This window comes from Aulostomus chinensis, chromosome 5, assembly GCF_037954235.1.
Source record: "Aulostomus chinensis isolate RoL2024-O1b breed Wild chromosome 5, RoL_Achi_v1.0, whole genome shotgun sequence".
In the NCBI taxonomy this organism is placed as follows: domain Eukaryota; kingdom Metazoa; phylum Chordata; class Actinopteri; order Syngnathiformes; family Aulostomidae; genus Aulostomus; species Aulostomus chinensis.
Window position 1 is genome coordinate 27,674,415 of NC_141324.1, and position 16,220 is coordinate 27,690,634.

At 46.8% G+C, this 16,220-nt stretch overlaps 1 protein-coding gene across 1 annotated transcript in view; it reads left to right on the forward strand.

Moving 5' to 3' along the window:
- LOC147262018 (tomoregulin-1-like) overlaps window positions 1–16,220 on the forward strand; it is a 39,544-nt gene that overhangs the window by 5,388 nt on the left and 17,936 nt on the right. Inside the window, exons 2-3 of the mRNA XM_086204383.1 lie at window positions 3,162–3,768; window positions 15,980–16,089. Coding sequence (XP_086060509.1) covers window positions 3,621–3,768; window positions 15,980–16,089 — 258 coding nt within the window. The 5' untranslated portion in view covers window positions 3,162–3,620. The remainder of the gene's footprint in view (window positions 1–3,161; window positions 3,769–15,979; window positions 16,090–16,220) is intronic.

Genomic DNA, 16,220 nt, shown 5'->3' on the forward strand with positions numbered 1-16,220 from the left:
CAAATTAGCATCACTGATTTGATGACGACCCCCCCGCCCCATTTAGCATTAAGACCACCGCTCCCCCCCCCCCCCACTTACATTCCAGTACCTCAGGAAGCCTTTAACAACAATGATCATAGTAATGTGCCAAAAATACTGGAAACTTCATTCATTACATCATATTTTTTGTTCTTTTTCCAAAGACATAACTTTTTTTTTTATCATTCTATGTTTGGTAAAATATATGTAATACGCTTGCATGTCAGGGACGAGATATTTCTGTTGTGATCGTGTCAGGGATGTGGCGTGTTTGTAGTCCAACAGGAAGAAGTCGTGTCAGGGATGAGGCGTGTTTGTAGTCCAACAGGAAGAAGTCGTGTCAGGGATGAGGCGTGTTTGTAGTCCAACAGGAAGAAGTCGTGTCAGGGATGAGGCGTGTTGGTAGTCCAACAGCAATAGATGATCTCCCGGGTCCCCCCGCCAAGAGGAAGTTGTCATCTCCTGGTTTTTCCAGCAGCCAATGGGACTGCTCCATGTGACTGTGGTGATTGCATCAGTAAATCAGCTCTGGTGAACAACAGTTGATGATCTTCCAGGTTCAGTTCCTCAGGATCATCTTCACTAATGAACCCCTCTGATGATGCTGGAAGCCTGAATGCTACAGTTAGCAGTGCTAAGCTAACGTTAGCCTATGAAGGAACTATTCCAGGTCCACATGACTTCCAGGTCACCAGCACTAAGCGTCAGGCTTCTTGTGTTTTCTCTGAGGACCTTTGATGACCTCCACCACCTCTGTAGGCTCCTTCAGACTCTTGTTAGCAACCCAGGTTTTTAAGACTTTCCAACACGTCAACATCCTGGTGTTCAATGAGGATTTTTTTGATTTTCCTGGTATTTACTGATTATTTCATCAAATAGAACATTGAGGTATCCTCAGCTGTTGTAAGCACACACCTGATTTCCAGGTCTGTCTCTCTTTCCTGTGCTGTTTTATGAGTTTATGATTCATTAGCTCCTTTAAACTCTTGTTAATATCAGTCTTGGTGGCAACTTGATGTGTGTTTCCTTTCCATCTGCTGACTCTCTATGTGCCTTTTCTCTTTCCAGCAAACCTCCTGTAGGGAATTCTGGGTAAATTAGAGACTTGACGATGTAATCGGCCTCGTCCGCCCAGCGAGCTGTAATTCTCTGTTGGAGGGTTGAGACATATGGCGGAAGGAATAATCTGACAGCGAGTCGTGGACGACCACCGAGCTTTGCTGTAAAGCCCCAAACAGATGAAGCTTAGTGGGGAATAAACCTGGTGAGCTTGGCGGAGGGAGTGGTCGTCTCTCCACGCCGTCCTCACCAGATGACCCCACTGGTAGGGATCTCAGTGGCTGTCGTAAGGATCGAGTCTGCTTAATGCTGTGATATTGCTTGAACCTTGGAATCCGTTATGAAAATCCTCTCTGGTTAAAGACAGACGTCGTGATCGAGAAGTGAAATCTGAGTTTGTGTGAATGACTGTGGTAGTGACTGCTGATGTGTGCTGTTGAGCCTCCACCGAGTATAAAACTGCAGTTTAATATTGTATGAACGTATGAACACGGCTGAAAAAATTTAAACACTACATGAAATCAGTTTTACTGGATGTTTCTACATTTGTCAGTACGAATTTTGCTAGTTTCTTTCATACGCACAAATAAAAGTATGATTATGATAGTTATAAAATGTGTACGCATAATCCCACAGTCTGATTGGTTGATAACCATAAAGTAATGATCGCTTTATATCACAAGGACTTAGCTACTTAGCTTAGCTAGCTAGCTGCAGAGCCTCTTCATCAACAACGGCGGACCGAATGTAACCTCCGACACGACATGCACGTTTGGCGTCAGGGAACCAAGCACCGAGGGGGTCTTGGGAGGTTCCAGATGGTCAGAGTTCTGCTGGTTGTTGTTGGCTCCTGTAAGACTGTTAGCCTCACAGTTAATGTTAGCTAGCAGAAACGGGGGTGCCAGGAGCGCCACCCAAGTGAGCTGAACCACGCCCCTCAGCTGTGATGTCATCACTATCACAGCCAGCCCTGATAAATTGCTTTTTTTTAAATTGGAAGGTGCAGAGTCTAATTTGAACGCAGTCTGTATTTATGGTGTTAATCACGGTAAGACTTTAGGTTTGAAGCCGTGTGCAGCTGCCATGCTCAGAGGCGCCATGTCGTTATTAACAAGGTTGATCTTCTGATTGGCGTTCCGACCTTCCTGCTCTGGCGTGAACCAGATCAGAGAAGAGTTCTTTATTTCTGCTCTGCACCTTCTGGAAGCTCTCTAACCTCATCCAAGAGGCTAATCAGCAGAGTTGTGAGTGATTTAAAACTGGCTGGTTCCACTCCGCCGTCTGGCAGGCAGCGATAGCGCCCGCAGGAGCTGTTAGAGCCGGCGGCGTGGAACCAGCCATGCCCAACAGCACCACAGAGGCCTCCACCTCCGCCTCCGCCAAGCCGCTGCTGCGAAACTGAGATCATTGTGATGGAGAGACAGTGAAGAAACAGCAGCTGGTCGGAAGGTGGCGTGACAAACGAGTCCGTCCAAAGCGGAGCTGAATAAACACGAGCTCAATGAGTCATGGTGGATCCGTTGAAACCGTTGTCTCAGGTGTCAGCCGCCGTCGTGACGCTGAGCCACAGGAAACGCAACTGCAGCACATTGAAGGAAAACGAAGCAGGGGTCTGAAGATGCTCTGGGGTCCCGCATGGTCTTCGAGGGGTTTAATTAATATGAATAATTGTGACAGATAAACCGTTCTGACCTTTTAAATTTATTGATTAGAATATTGTATTTCAAAAATACCATAATACTTATTTTTCAGTTATGGAAGGTTTGTCAAATATTTGAATGAAATGGAGTTTTTGCTGAACAGAATATGATAAAATCACTAAATAGTCACATGCACGAGGCCTTCTGTTGTTGGCGTCATACTGTATTCGTAAGTCTTCATTACTGAAGTGGATGTGACAGCAAAACAAAAAAAAATAGTGATGCTCAGATTTACTGGTCAACACTGGAGTTTTTGGCGTAGCTTCTCGCCATCCCTGCTCCCTGCTGTAGCTCACAGAGTCACCGTCAATCATACGTCATCGTGAGTTCATAAAATGTTGAGTGGGGTCGCTAATTGTTTTCTGTTTTATTGCCAATCAGCTGTAGAGCCTTGAAGTGTTCATATTGGCCCCGCGGCCCCGCAGGAGGCGCACTCGGCCCTGCTGATGGGCGTGGAGTAGGAGGGGAGCGTGGCATCCTATCACGTGACCAGCCTGTCTGCCCTCCGCGCAGTCCGGATCTCTTTGTTGTGGATGCAGTCTCTCCTCTATTCCCGCACCGCATCACTGCTGCGCGGTCACGCAGCCGGAGCGCCCGCATCCCCCCGGGGAGCTGATAGAAACTGCAGCCTGTCGCCTGAGGAGGTCGGTAGAGGAGGACGGACTGATGAGGATGCTGCTTCCATCCCGGAGCAACCGGAGCGCACCCGAGGCTTCCTGAGCGCGGAGCTCCGCCGTGGTCCTCCATCGTAGCGCAGACTGCTCCCTCCCGCGTCTCCGCAGCTTCTACGCCTGGTTCGACGGGTGGGTCTGCAGCTCGAGGAGGGTCTCCAGCAGCACCATGAGGGTGTCGGGGGCTGGGAGGGGTCCCGGCGGGGTGGTCCGATATCTGCCACTCGCCTGCCTGCTGCTGCTGTGGCCGCCGGAGGCTCGGGCGTCCTACCAGCCTCAGAGCGGAGAGTGCCGAGGGAAGGGGAAGGAATGCGCAGGTAAGCCGCCTCCAGACCCGCAGCATCCCAGCCTGCATCAGCATGCAGCTCATGCAAAGGCTGCATTACGGCTGCAACCGTCTGATTGTGGTGTCAGTGACCTTCGCGGCTAACGATGCAGCCTTAATCTGGAATATCACGCTCATGTCGGAAGGGAGACGTCACTGAGCAGCAGCCCCTCTGCTTGAGTATCATGGCTTTATTCACCGGCCGGAAAATGACGGAGATTAAAACGTCCCAGGTATCCGGAATCTTGATGAATCGCGGTGATATGACAGAGGAGAGCGCGAGGAGCTAAAGATCGGACGACATTAACCGATTATCGGTTAGTAATCGACTAATCAGGGTAACTCCAGAAGCTGATTAGCAGCAGGAGCCCCAGACTCGATTAGTCACTTCATTGATTAGCTTGATCATCTGTTGATACGTCACTGAAGTCTTCTTCAATTCAGCTCCAACTGTGTTGATTTTATTGCTTTGACTGTCTTGAAATATGTGTGTCTGTGTGTGTGTGTGTGTGTGTGGGGGGGGGGGGCTGTAGGGACACATTCCACTGTCTCATTTAGATTTTTCACCATTTTGCGAGCCAAGGGTTCTCAAAGTGGGGTCTGGGGACCCCCAGGGTTCCAAGTGAGAGATGGTTTAATTTCACTTTGTCATTTTCTGAAAACTTATCCTGAATTTCTTGCTAATCTACAGAAGCCCTGTGAGTTTGGTGAGAAAAGGCTTTCAATGAAAAATAGAACGCTCCCAATGCCTAGTTTGAATCAAGTCTGGCGTGAATCTTTAACTCACGTGACTGACCAGCGGTTTCTGCTGCCGTCTTCCCAGTAATTCCCCAACATTGTCTTCGTCGCTTGAGTAGCAGCAACATGTCAAATATTGCTGGTACTACAGATCTACAACAAATGTCTCTCCATCTTTACCTGGCAAACATCTGTAGACCAAAACAAGGGACCCACCTGTTTTATTTCCTGGTTTTCTTCTTCTACGCTCCCTGATCCAGCCAGTGCTGCTGCTGCTTGTACCGGCGTCCCATGACAGCCCTAACAGGCTCATAGTGTTTCTGAGGTGTTACGCACGTCTGAATGCTAAAATCTTGATTAAATTACTCTCTGGTTGAAATATCTCTGGATACAGCAACAGAAAAGTCTCAAATTAAAATCAAAATTGTGGACTTCCCATTGAGTTTAGCTCATATTAATATTTCCCTACCAGCATTCTTCTGATTGGCTGGGACTCGCTGGCTTCCGGGCGACTTGTGATTGAATACTTTTGATTGAATACTCTTTTCATCCGCCATCTTGGACAGCTAGCTTACGGCCACACTATTCGGACAAACCCTGTCCTCTCACTGACTTAATGGTGATTTTGTCTCATGAAAACATGCAAAACAAGAACTTTTGAATGACGATCGATCTGACAGCGATTATAGTCAATAGATGGTCGGCCACCATGTTTACATTAATATCTAATATTTATAAAGGAATTATAGGTGAACTCTGAACTCTCCCTTCTCTTCAGAGCTGCTCTGAAATATTTAGGAGAGAAAAAGAGCGGTGGTGTAAACGAGTGTGAGCTGTCACTCAGGCGGAACTTGTGTTTTATTCATGAGCCCGTGAACGACCTCCTGAACCAGCCGAGTGTCTCCAAACAAACACCTTATTTTCACTTCTACAGAAGTGGAAGTTTCCCCGATTTTATCCCGGAGTTAAATTATTCATCTGGCAAGTTTTGGGTTTAGTTTTCCTATTGTCAGCGGTTCTTTACAAATGTTGTAGTTGTTTGATAATTTTCTATGGTTGCATACATTCAGTGTGTGTCTGTCGTAGTTGCCTTGACCTTTGACCCCCCCCCCCCCCAAAAAAAAAAATCTATTCATTAGGGAGACGTTCTCTGATACCTCTGTCACCCTGCCAGGGTCTCGATGGAGGGCGTGTTTAAATGTGTTGAGCTAAACGTTAGCAGCTAGCCTTCAAACATAGCCTGTTAGTGCAAAGATGGTTGCCTCTGCGGTTCTGAGACACAGGATTCAGAGTGATAATCTGGGAGAAGAAGTCATGCCACCCAGCGGTGAACATCTAGTCAGGTTCACATCAGTGGCTGCTGGTTTGTTTAGGAGGATAGAAGCTCAGTGCAGGCCTTAGCAGGTCAAGACAGACTGACAAACATTTGATCAAGTCCCACCACCCTGAGGCGACATCATGCAGGTGCCGTTTGGTTCCAAGTTCATCGTGACACCTTCAGCATTTCACGTCCTGCCCTGCTGTTGATCATTGACACTTTAAAGATTCCCTCTATGATTTTGCTGATCAGCACGAGCAGATGCTGCTGTGACTCACAGTAATGTGACCTCAGCGCTTGACAGGTGTGTTGCCTGTAGGCGCCCAGGTGAAGCCGACACCCTGGCAGTCACAAAACGCCTCCGACACCCTGGCAGTCACAAAACGCCTCCGTCACCCTGGAGCGTCGGTGCTCAAATGCTGCTGATGTCACTCTGCGAAAGCTTCAGATCAGGTTCATTGTGAACGATGCAGATAAGCTTTGATTGATGTCACTTTTTTCAGATCAGTTTCAGGGGGACTCAGCTGGAGGGGCGGTGGGGTGTTCAGCATCTCAGGAGCATTGTTAGGAAGGAGTCTATAAATAATCAGTAATAATGTAATGCTAGCATTCAGAAATCAGACTTGTGAAGGAGCTGAAGTTGTTTAATGATTCTGATTCATTGTCAACTCGGTTCAACTTTCATTTGGTGGGTTTGTCTGTTGAGCCAGGTGTTAGCATGTTGCAACGCTAACCTGGCTCCCCGCTTTGGAGGGGCTCATTTCCCGGTGTGAACTGCAAAATCAGAGCAGACTAAGCCATCAGGAGGCGGGGCTTAAAGAGCGTTAGAGTGTGAACGGAGGAGCTGCAGGGATGGACAGGAAGAAGAAAACCAGAGTGTGATGTCTTCAATGTTAAAAGATGATTTGGTGTCAAACCAAAGGAGCAATTTAACGACCCTCCACCCCTAGCGGGGGAAATGGAAATGATCAGGTGACATTGGCGTGATGTGAGCTAATACTGCAGCCTTGATGACTGGCGATTGGATGTGAGTGGCAGGTGTACAAGGGCGAGGACAGAGGCCTCATTTACCAGACTTGGAGCAACTCGGCCACCAGGCTCCTGCTGCTGCTGCTGCTGTTCTCGCTGACACAGATTGTTTCTGTACATGATGAAAGTAACAGGAGATGAAAATGAAAACGCTTAGACGGGGGAGGAGTCACAGCAAGGACACAGAAAACCAACCTGAAGCTGACGTGCCTTCGCATCATTTGACCCCGGACGCATGATGAGTATTTCCAGCACATTCATCACGGAGGATTGATTACAAAATTAGCAACACGCTAATAATAATTACTTAGAAAACTGATCAGGAATCAATAGATAAGGAGGGGAGAGGTGCAGGTCCTAGTTCAAGCTGGTAGAGGTACTGGCTGGTACTGGATGTGTAAAATAAGTGAACACTAATCAGTAAAATATTATCAGCTGTTACTGCATTGTCCTGACACTGAACTCTGGTCACCTGACATCTCAACCAGTGATAAGGTCTAACCAGGCTGGTTGGTCTCACCAGATCAGAGGTCATCACTTCCCAGCTGCAGGGCTTCGTTCATCTAGTCCTCACGAGGACACCTCGCCAAAAACAAGGCTGCCGCTCAAGTCACACTGCAGCAGACGTGTTGCAACCTCGTTTGTTAAACTCACACACATCAGAATTATTATTAATTTTATAATTTGTACACTAATTGGTGGAGAATTATGGCCCTCAGCTGTGGGATCACTTGGTTCCGCTTCCTTTAAACTGACGCTGGTAGTGAATCAGTTCCTGCTGAATGAAATATCTCCTTATATTTTCAGTCTCTCTGCAATTCTGACAAAATCGCTAGCCCACATAGAGCCAAAGGAAGCTGATTGCTGCGTAGCTTGTCGTCTCAACATCTTTCCTCCTCTTGTTTGGTAACAAGAATGTCAGTGTGGCACCAGGCCAACGCCAACGTTAGCAAGCTAATATTGCAACGTGCTTCATCAGCTTGGCTAAAGTTATTTCTCAACATAGACACTTTTGTCATCAAGGGTGAAAAAAATCCCCCCTTTTTTATCCGAAGTCAAGCCTCTCATTAAGTTTGCAGTTTCATTTTTACTAGCTTATGTTGACGAGTCAGCATTAGCCGGTTTGCTACGGTAAGCCAATGCTGTCATGATTGCTTGCTGCAGGTTTCTGGCCCACTCTCATTTGCTTTTGCTTCTTCTAAAATCAACATTTTTACTAAAAACCCGAGGATCAAAGGTGGCACTTCAAGCTGCTAACGTCCAGGAAACTGAGAGAATCCGTTCCAGTCTCGGGCAGATTTGTGGAGGATGATGAGACGTTTCAGTGTCCAAGCAGCTGATGTTTACTCTCAGACCTCAAACTATTTACAGCATAACACAGCTGCATCTGTTTGATTCCCATCAAACTTCCTCACATGTGGGATTCCTTCTGTTTGCCTTCACCAGCAGATATTTATTCTGAGTGTCTCCAATGCAATACTTTGGAAGGGATTTATGTTTCATTTGACCCGGCAAATGAGTCAGTTCAGCTCCATGGACTGCGTAGAAGACGTGGATGTAACAATGCCATCTTTTGGCCAGTAGGGGCCGAGTCCACTGTCTGCCGGTTGTTGCTGAGCAGTTGGTGTTACGTCGTCAGCGATGTCATCCATATAAAAAATGTATTAGTGTAGCTTTAGGTCTGTTGACGCCTGTCTCACTGCACTGTGGGAAACACCATAGCAACATCAGCACCATCTCCACAGTCTTTGCATCTTTGTTCTCACTCATCCATCATCCCACATCCACAAAGACAAATTCTGCTTTCATTAGCATGTCTCTTCCTACTCAGGCAGTCAGAGGGTCGTCCAGTGTGTCTCAGTCTGCCATGACAGTGGCTGAGTATTCAGTATTCTGGAAAATTCAAAGATTGTTGTGACTTGCATGTGTGACTTTGTTGTGCTGATTGTGTCACATCTGCCTGTTAAGAGTTTACTGGTAGTTGTTGAAACCACATGCAAGTTACTGCCACCTAGTGGACAGAAGAATCATGTTAAACTGCAGCGCGTTCGCTGTAAGCTAAATATACGTGGCTGGCTCTTCTTGCACAAAGAAGTCACGCTCTGACAATTAATCAATGGGCCTTTGGGACTTGTATTGGAGTAAAGCAGCTCTGTCTAGGGAGCTGATGGATGTTTCGCACACTTTGATTCTGGGTTGCTTGTCTCATTTGATGTTAGCTAACATTGGCTAGCTAGTAAAAGTTAGTTTGTACACTTACAAACATCAAGCTATGTTTCTGGTTACAGAATCAGGGTTAGAAGATGTTATAATAATTAACAAAAAAAAGATTATCCCAAAAAACTTGCACTTTGTTCAAATTCTATTTTCTATGTAATTCATTCAAGGAGGTTTATTGTGTTCAAGTTGAAGGTTTATTGTTATTAAACACAATGGAGGAGGTGTTGAGGAGGCCTTCAGAACCATCCTGGAGGCAGTTTGACTGGAAGCAGAATCTGGTTCAGATTTGGTGGACGTTGTTTCGTCCCTCACACATGGATGATAAACAGCGTCTGAACGGCATCTTTACGCCTCGTCACCCGAGTTACTAGAAGAAAGACGAACTGCAGTCTGACGGGGATGAATTCTCTGTGACAAAACAAGCCACCGAGGACGATACCACTCTTATTTATTCTGCAGGAATTGATTGAGCTCATATTTTCACGCTAGTGTTGATTCATAATTCAGCGCTGCTGTGGCTGCCGCCACCGCCGCCGTCCATCACACTACATGCTGGGAGTTTGTTGGTATGCGTGTCTGCAGCTCTCCTTTATTCTGGGAGCTCAGATTCTCTGCAGGGGTTGTTGTGAAGCCATTAGGCGCCGCGGTGCTCAGGGTTACCTTCCCCTCCCCATCGAGGGTGGATGGACAAAGAGGGTCGACGGTTGCTCATCTCTGAACCTGCAGCCTCTGCTGGCGTCTCTGGTTACCTCGCTGCTCCTCCAGCTCTCAGATGCATCTCAGCGGCTCTTTGTGCTCCAGTTAGGATGCATCAGCAGCCCGTCACCTGCTGGTTTACTGCGAGAGCTCAGGGACGGCGGTCTGGTGTCCTCTGCTGTGCCCAGAATTGGAATGGGACCTAATTAGTCTCGCATCAGCGACTCTTTGGGTGAATACGCTCAATGCAGCAACCAGCTGAGAGGAGGAGGAGGATGGGGGGGGGGGGGGGGGGGCAGCTCATGGATGAATCTGCCTTCTGACATGAACATGAGCATGTGTGTTGATAATTTGCAGATCATCATTAAACAGCTACATATTTTAAGTATTAATTAACAGTCATGAAAAGAACATGGCTGAATGAATGGGACTCAAAACATCCTGTATCGGATCTTGGTTGTTTTATGGCCGGTTACTGAGCTGTGCAGTAAAATCCATGCTGCAATATATCCCAATAATTTTATTTCATGGTACTGTATCGATATTGTGTCAGAATATTTTGAAGTTTTATGTCACTCAAGGTGAAGTCCTCACTTGTACAGACTGGTCCTCAATGTTCACTCGGAACTATTTGAGGGTAATCAGCAGAATCCGTTGAAGAGATTTATTTATCATGACGCAGTTCAAGACAACACAGTTGTCACAGAAACTGTTTGAACATCCAGGCCTCCTTGATCCTGAACAGCGAAGATTTTCTGATGGTTCTCATATCAACGTATTTGAGCCTTGACCAAGGTAGTGTTTGCTGTGCGACCAGGTTTAGGTCAAACGTTGTGAATTGGTTGTCATGGCAACAGTCAGAGCCATGATGAAATCCCATTGTTGTGGCCAAAAGAATGAATGATGATATCCTGATATCAAAGGAATATATGACCAAACAATAATAATTCAAGTCCAGATTTAATGGACCTTGGGTGACATCGTCATAGAAACTGGCCTCAGCATGTGTTTCAACAGCCCTAAAACATTCACCTGTCAAACGCCATGTTTGTTATACGTGACGTGTCTCGTGAGAGTTTAATCGATGTGAGCGGTGATTGTTTCGTCCCATCTTTGAGGTTGGAGGGCATCTTGTCTCCATGCGCACGCTCCTGCATGTCACATGGACCCTTGATGGATGACGCTGAAGATGTCGTTCATGCTCTTCAGACCCTCGTCTTTCTTCATCGGATTCCCGTCGGAGCTTTGCTGCTCGTTTATCTCTGAAAAGCAGCAGTTTCTGCCACAGCGGGAGAGTCGAGAGCCAAATCTGTCTTTTGTCTTCCATAGGAGACGTCTCAAACTCAATGCCATTCAACGGCGCTTTTCAGGATCAATGCAGCAGTGTGAAATGTTTCGTCTCCACAGCTCCGTGAACACTCAAGCCATGAGATTTATGATGCTGCTGGAGAGGAAGGGGTTAATGACCAAAGAAGACAATAAGAGGATGAAAACAACCTGTGAGCTAGAAATTGAAAATGCAAATGCGAGCAGTTCCTCTGTTGGCCTGTCAGGTCTGTGACTTCATGGCGGCTGTGTCGAACAAACGTTGTGGCTGCGGTAATTACGCTCTGTAAATATACGTTCCTGTCGGGAGTCTGAATGACTCTTTCTGTTAGGCCTTTGTGAGTTGAACACCTCGGGGGGGGGGGGACAGATTTGGGGCTCTCAGCATGCTCGTGGCATCCTGACAGCAGCGTCCATGATGCTCATAAACAGTCACAACATGCAGGAAGGCTGTAGCCAGTCTGGAGAATGCCTGGAGGAGGAGAAACACTGTGAATGGTTGCAGTAGACTCGAATCACGTGATCAGAAAGAGAACCAAAGGGGTTTGTTCAGACAAAAACATCACAAATATGTGACGAATCACTAGGAAACCATCCTGCTGACTTTTCAACCTGCGCCACCGTGAGGTTTTAATGTTTGTTGGAGGGTCTTTCATGGTCATCATAATACCAGAAATGTGCTCATTGTCACTACGACTGGAATTTACACAAAAAACAGTGTCACAGCATCTTATCAGAGGACATCGCATCGACATCCTCTCACCTTCCTCAACCCTAAACTAAGAACTCCTCCTAAAATTTAGTGATTGACATCACAAAGTCTCCTGAGTCCCCGTAATGCTGGATAAAAGCAGGTGTCCCCACGTCGTCAGTAATATCTCAAGACAGACACGCTGTCTTCCTAATGAGTCCTAAATGGCTGCTCAAAGGCTGTTTTACGGCGGCGTCTGCTTACGGTTTAGATAATTGGTGTCAAAAGTTGAGCCGTAATTCACCCGAGCACACACACACTCACGTGCACAGACACGCACGCATTTACACATTCATGTGCACACAGTGTTTTTTAGACTGAGGCCTCTAAGTCACTACATTCCCTCTACACTCTCAACATTTTACAACCTCGTACCCATAAAATGTACAATTAATAATGTTACAAATTGGCGTTGTCATCTAAAGATGGATTTTTGTTGAAAATTTATGTGGTTTGAAGATCTGCTTTCCATCATAGTTACAAATGATAAGTCTGTTTTGTTAAAATAAATATTGTCAGTAACTGAGGGTGAGCTTCAACATGAAAGCATTTCATGCCCCTCTTGTCGGCCCCCTGGCCCAGTAGTTGAGAAACACTGCCTTTGCTGATGCATGCTGAACAGGAAGTAGTAAGTACTGTTGAAGTACAACGACGCCATCATGAAGTGACAGCCATGTTACTGACAAATGTCTGACTCATGGAACGACAGTGTTCTGTAGAAATATAACTCCTTAAGGGTTGTCAAACTTGAAGTAAAAAGCTGCTCATCACAAAGGTGACAGGAAATGATGTCACCCTGAGAATATTTGCTCCTCCTTCTCCTGTCAGTGATGTGTATCCCAGTTTAATACTGCAGGAAAAGACTAACAGATGAAGGCTTGACAGGTCGGTTCATCCACAAATCCCCTGTGACATCATTCTCAGCGTCAGCGTCCTCTGGTTTCCGTGGTAACGCCTCTATTGCCAGCAGAGCTTAGAGTTGAAACGCAGCAGCATGTTAGCAGCTGATCAGAGATCAGCACGTCTATAATCTTCATGTATGTATTAAATGTGTGCAGCAGCAGGAGGATCCAGCGGCTCCAGGCAGCCACAACATTCATGATAATGGACACCTCTGACATGCCGCCGCCGCCCAGTAGCCGTCCTCCTAACTGTGATTGGTTCCTGATTGGTGTTGGCCCACCAAAGTCCTTCTACATGTGTCCATGCGAGTAGCAGCAGACGATGTTGGACACGAGCAGCAAAACTAAAACTGCAGTTGTAAACTCTCCAGAGGAAAGTTGCTCAGCGTCTGACGGATCGCGTCAGTCTGACAGGATCGGTGTCACACCTGGGGGGGGGGGGGGGGACTGTCACACCGGGGGGCATCGTCATCTAAACTCTGCAGTGACCTTCGTGAACACAGTCAGAGGGTCTTTGCACCACGAGAAGAGCGTGTTACAATCTGAGCCTGATCACCATTCATTTTCTGCCTGCGGGTCCTGCTGGGAGATGAAAATAAATTGGCTGAAAAATTCTTGCCGTGCCTCACACATAAAACACCGGCAGCTTTATTATTCAAAGTGCTCCACTCTGGCCAATAGCTTCTCCATCAGAATAACAGGAGTCATCTGTTGCTTCCCCTCTTTATTTCTCTGCATCTTGAAGCTCTAAAAGCTTTAAATGGCATCTTTGAGGTAAGCGGTGTGAACAGAGGAGCCATCTGAGTGATTTGTTTCTGCCTCGCTTGTGAATATATTTGTTGAGACTTTAATTAAAACCACTGATACGGCGTTGGCGCCGTTACCTCAGTGATTAAGGACAGATTGTTTTGTTTCTCTCTGGTAATAATGAGGATCATGAATAAAATGCCAGCGAGGAGGGAGTTTCCTAGTGAGAGCTGTCAGGTGGGCGGCAGAAACAATAATCTGCATTTGTTGAGGCAGATTGGTAGAGACTTGAGCTCTGAGTCCTAGAAGTCTTCTGCGTAGCACTGAGGGTCAGAGGTCAACATGGATGTACAGTAGAGAACAGTGTGGCCGTTTCATCATGCTAACATGTTTCTGTTGCTAGCGCCTTACCTCCGCCCAGTAGGGAGTGGCACAAGGAAACACCGTCTTTTATCTTTGTAATTAATCATTTCTAATTTACACTTCTTTAATTTTTGTTGTTAGGCCTGATCCTGGATCAGTAACCTACAGAATCACTTCCTGTTCAGTGATCTTACCTTCAAAATAAAAGCAGCTTCTTTATGTTATTGCAATTGTTGTTTTTGTTGTTTAGCCCAGTGCTGTTTTGAAATGCATTGATGAAGTCAGACAGCTATCACGTCTGCTGACCCTTTGGGTGAGCCGCAGTCTGACACTCGGCCTTTATACTGGGCACGAGTTAGCTTAGCATTAGCACAAAACAGGATCCGGACACACAGCCATGTCGGTAAAGGCAAGTCCATGCTGCTCTGTGTTTATTCACTGGGCTGCAAGTTATTAACCTAATCACGCCTGGCTGCTGTCTGATCGTAGCGAAACCACAAAGAAGTCACATGACCCCAAACGTCACAGCTGAGAGTCTAAAGTAGAACAAGAGCTCAGAAACATGCGCGTTAAGAGCTGGAGAAAGTAGAGCACCGCCCAGTGATGCATGTCTGTGTCTTGAAGGAACATTGCACCATTCTTGAAGTCCCACCATGCATTGGTGATGGTGGTATTACACACAGACACACACACACACACACACACACACATTCACTCACCCTGATGTGGATCAATTCCTGATCAATACAGACCAGCAGACCTGAAATTCCTCCATGAGCCTATGAAATGAAATCCGTGTTTGTGTGTGTGTGTGTGTGTGTGTGTGTGTGTGTGTGTGTGTGTGTGTGTGTGTGTGTGCGCGCTGCGTCCTTTTGCCTAACTTTTAGGGTTCAGAGGAGGAAAGGATGTGCATTTGAATCTCTTTCTGTTGGAAAATGTTTGAATCTGAGGGTGGCGTGCTGACATACACGCACGCACACACCCGTGTGTCAGCTGTCAGAGTGAAGACACGCCCCTGAGCACCAAAAATAACTGCAAACAAACAGATGAGCTGGCTGTGAGAAGCTTTTTTTTTTTTCTTTTCACAGGGAGTATTATGGGATGGTTAACCATTGTCAGTGTGGAGGGGGGCGTCTGGGCGTTAACATTTTTGAACACTGCAAACAGGAAACAGAACTGACGTCTGTCACACCCACAGTTGATCTGCCGCCACCATCGGCCTGCCGGCGCCAAGCTGCTGATGATGCTGGTTGGACTTAATAAGCTGTGAACGGCGTGCAGCAGCCGAGGTCATTGGCAGGTGAAAATGGCTTCTGGTTAGAAACGGGATGAATCAGTGGGAAATGATGTTACCTGTGTTCCTCGTGGCGGTTTAGTCTGGACATGTGATGGGGAGCTGCGGGTGGAAGTTGGCGGCGATGCTTCCCTCAGACCGTTCAGGGTTGATGCTTAGTTGCTAAGGTATCTGGGAGGCAGAAAACCTCAGGATGCCACGATGACGGAACATCTGAAAACATCCTGTCAGTGTTTAACTGTTGGGTCTCCATAGCAACAGGATGGTTTCCAGGATGATTCTGACCTGGTTCTGCATGAGGGCGGGATCGTAAAATGCACTAAGACATGGAATGTTGTTACCAGACCCACCTCTAGCAGGTTTGTCTCAATTTTGAATTGATCCTCTTGCTTTTACCAGGGAACTACTTTAGCTCCGCATTTCTACTTTTGCGTTGGAACCGTGTTCCTCCACCTCAGCTGCTCCAGTAAATCAGTTATATTCTACGTTCTACTGCAGCGTTCCATTCCTCTTTTATTTCATTTTTCCTGGTTCTGCTCAGCTGGAGAGTCTCTGGCTTCTGGTCTCCCTGGCAGCTGTTCTCAGGATGGAGGACGTCCACAAACACTAATTACAGACTATTAGACAACTCAGTCAGCTGTGGACGCACACACAGGGTTCCACGCCGTCTATCTCAAATCATTTCAGTCAGCTGCACATTTTTGGGAGGTGGAGGCCTGTTATCATCCCTGTTTTTATGTGTGTTTCTGTGTGTGTGTGTGTGTGTGTGTGTGTGTGTGTGTTGTCGTTTGATTGAAACGTGTCTTGTCTTCATTGCAGATCTGTTGGAGAAGAAGAGTGACCTGCGAGTGTGTGATGACTCCACCTGTCGCTTCGGCGGCGTCTGCAGAGACGAAGGTGCTCAGCTCAAGTGTGTTTGTCAGTTCCAGGTGAGAAAACGTGTGTGTGTGTGTGTGTGTGTGTGTTTACCGAGGGTGTTGTGTGTGTGAGATACTTGCTTTTAACCACACGTCCATGTAGACAACTGGCTGAGTCGTGAGCGCACATGATCACATTTAGG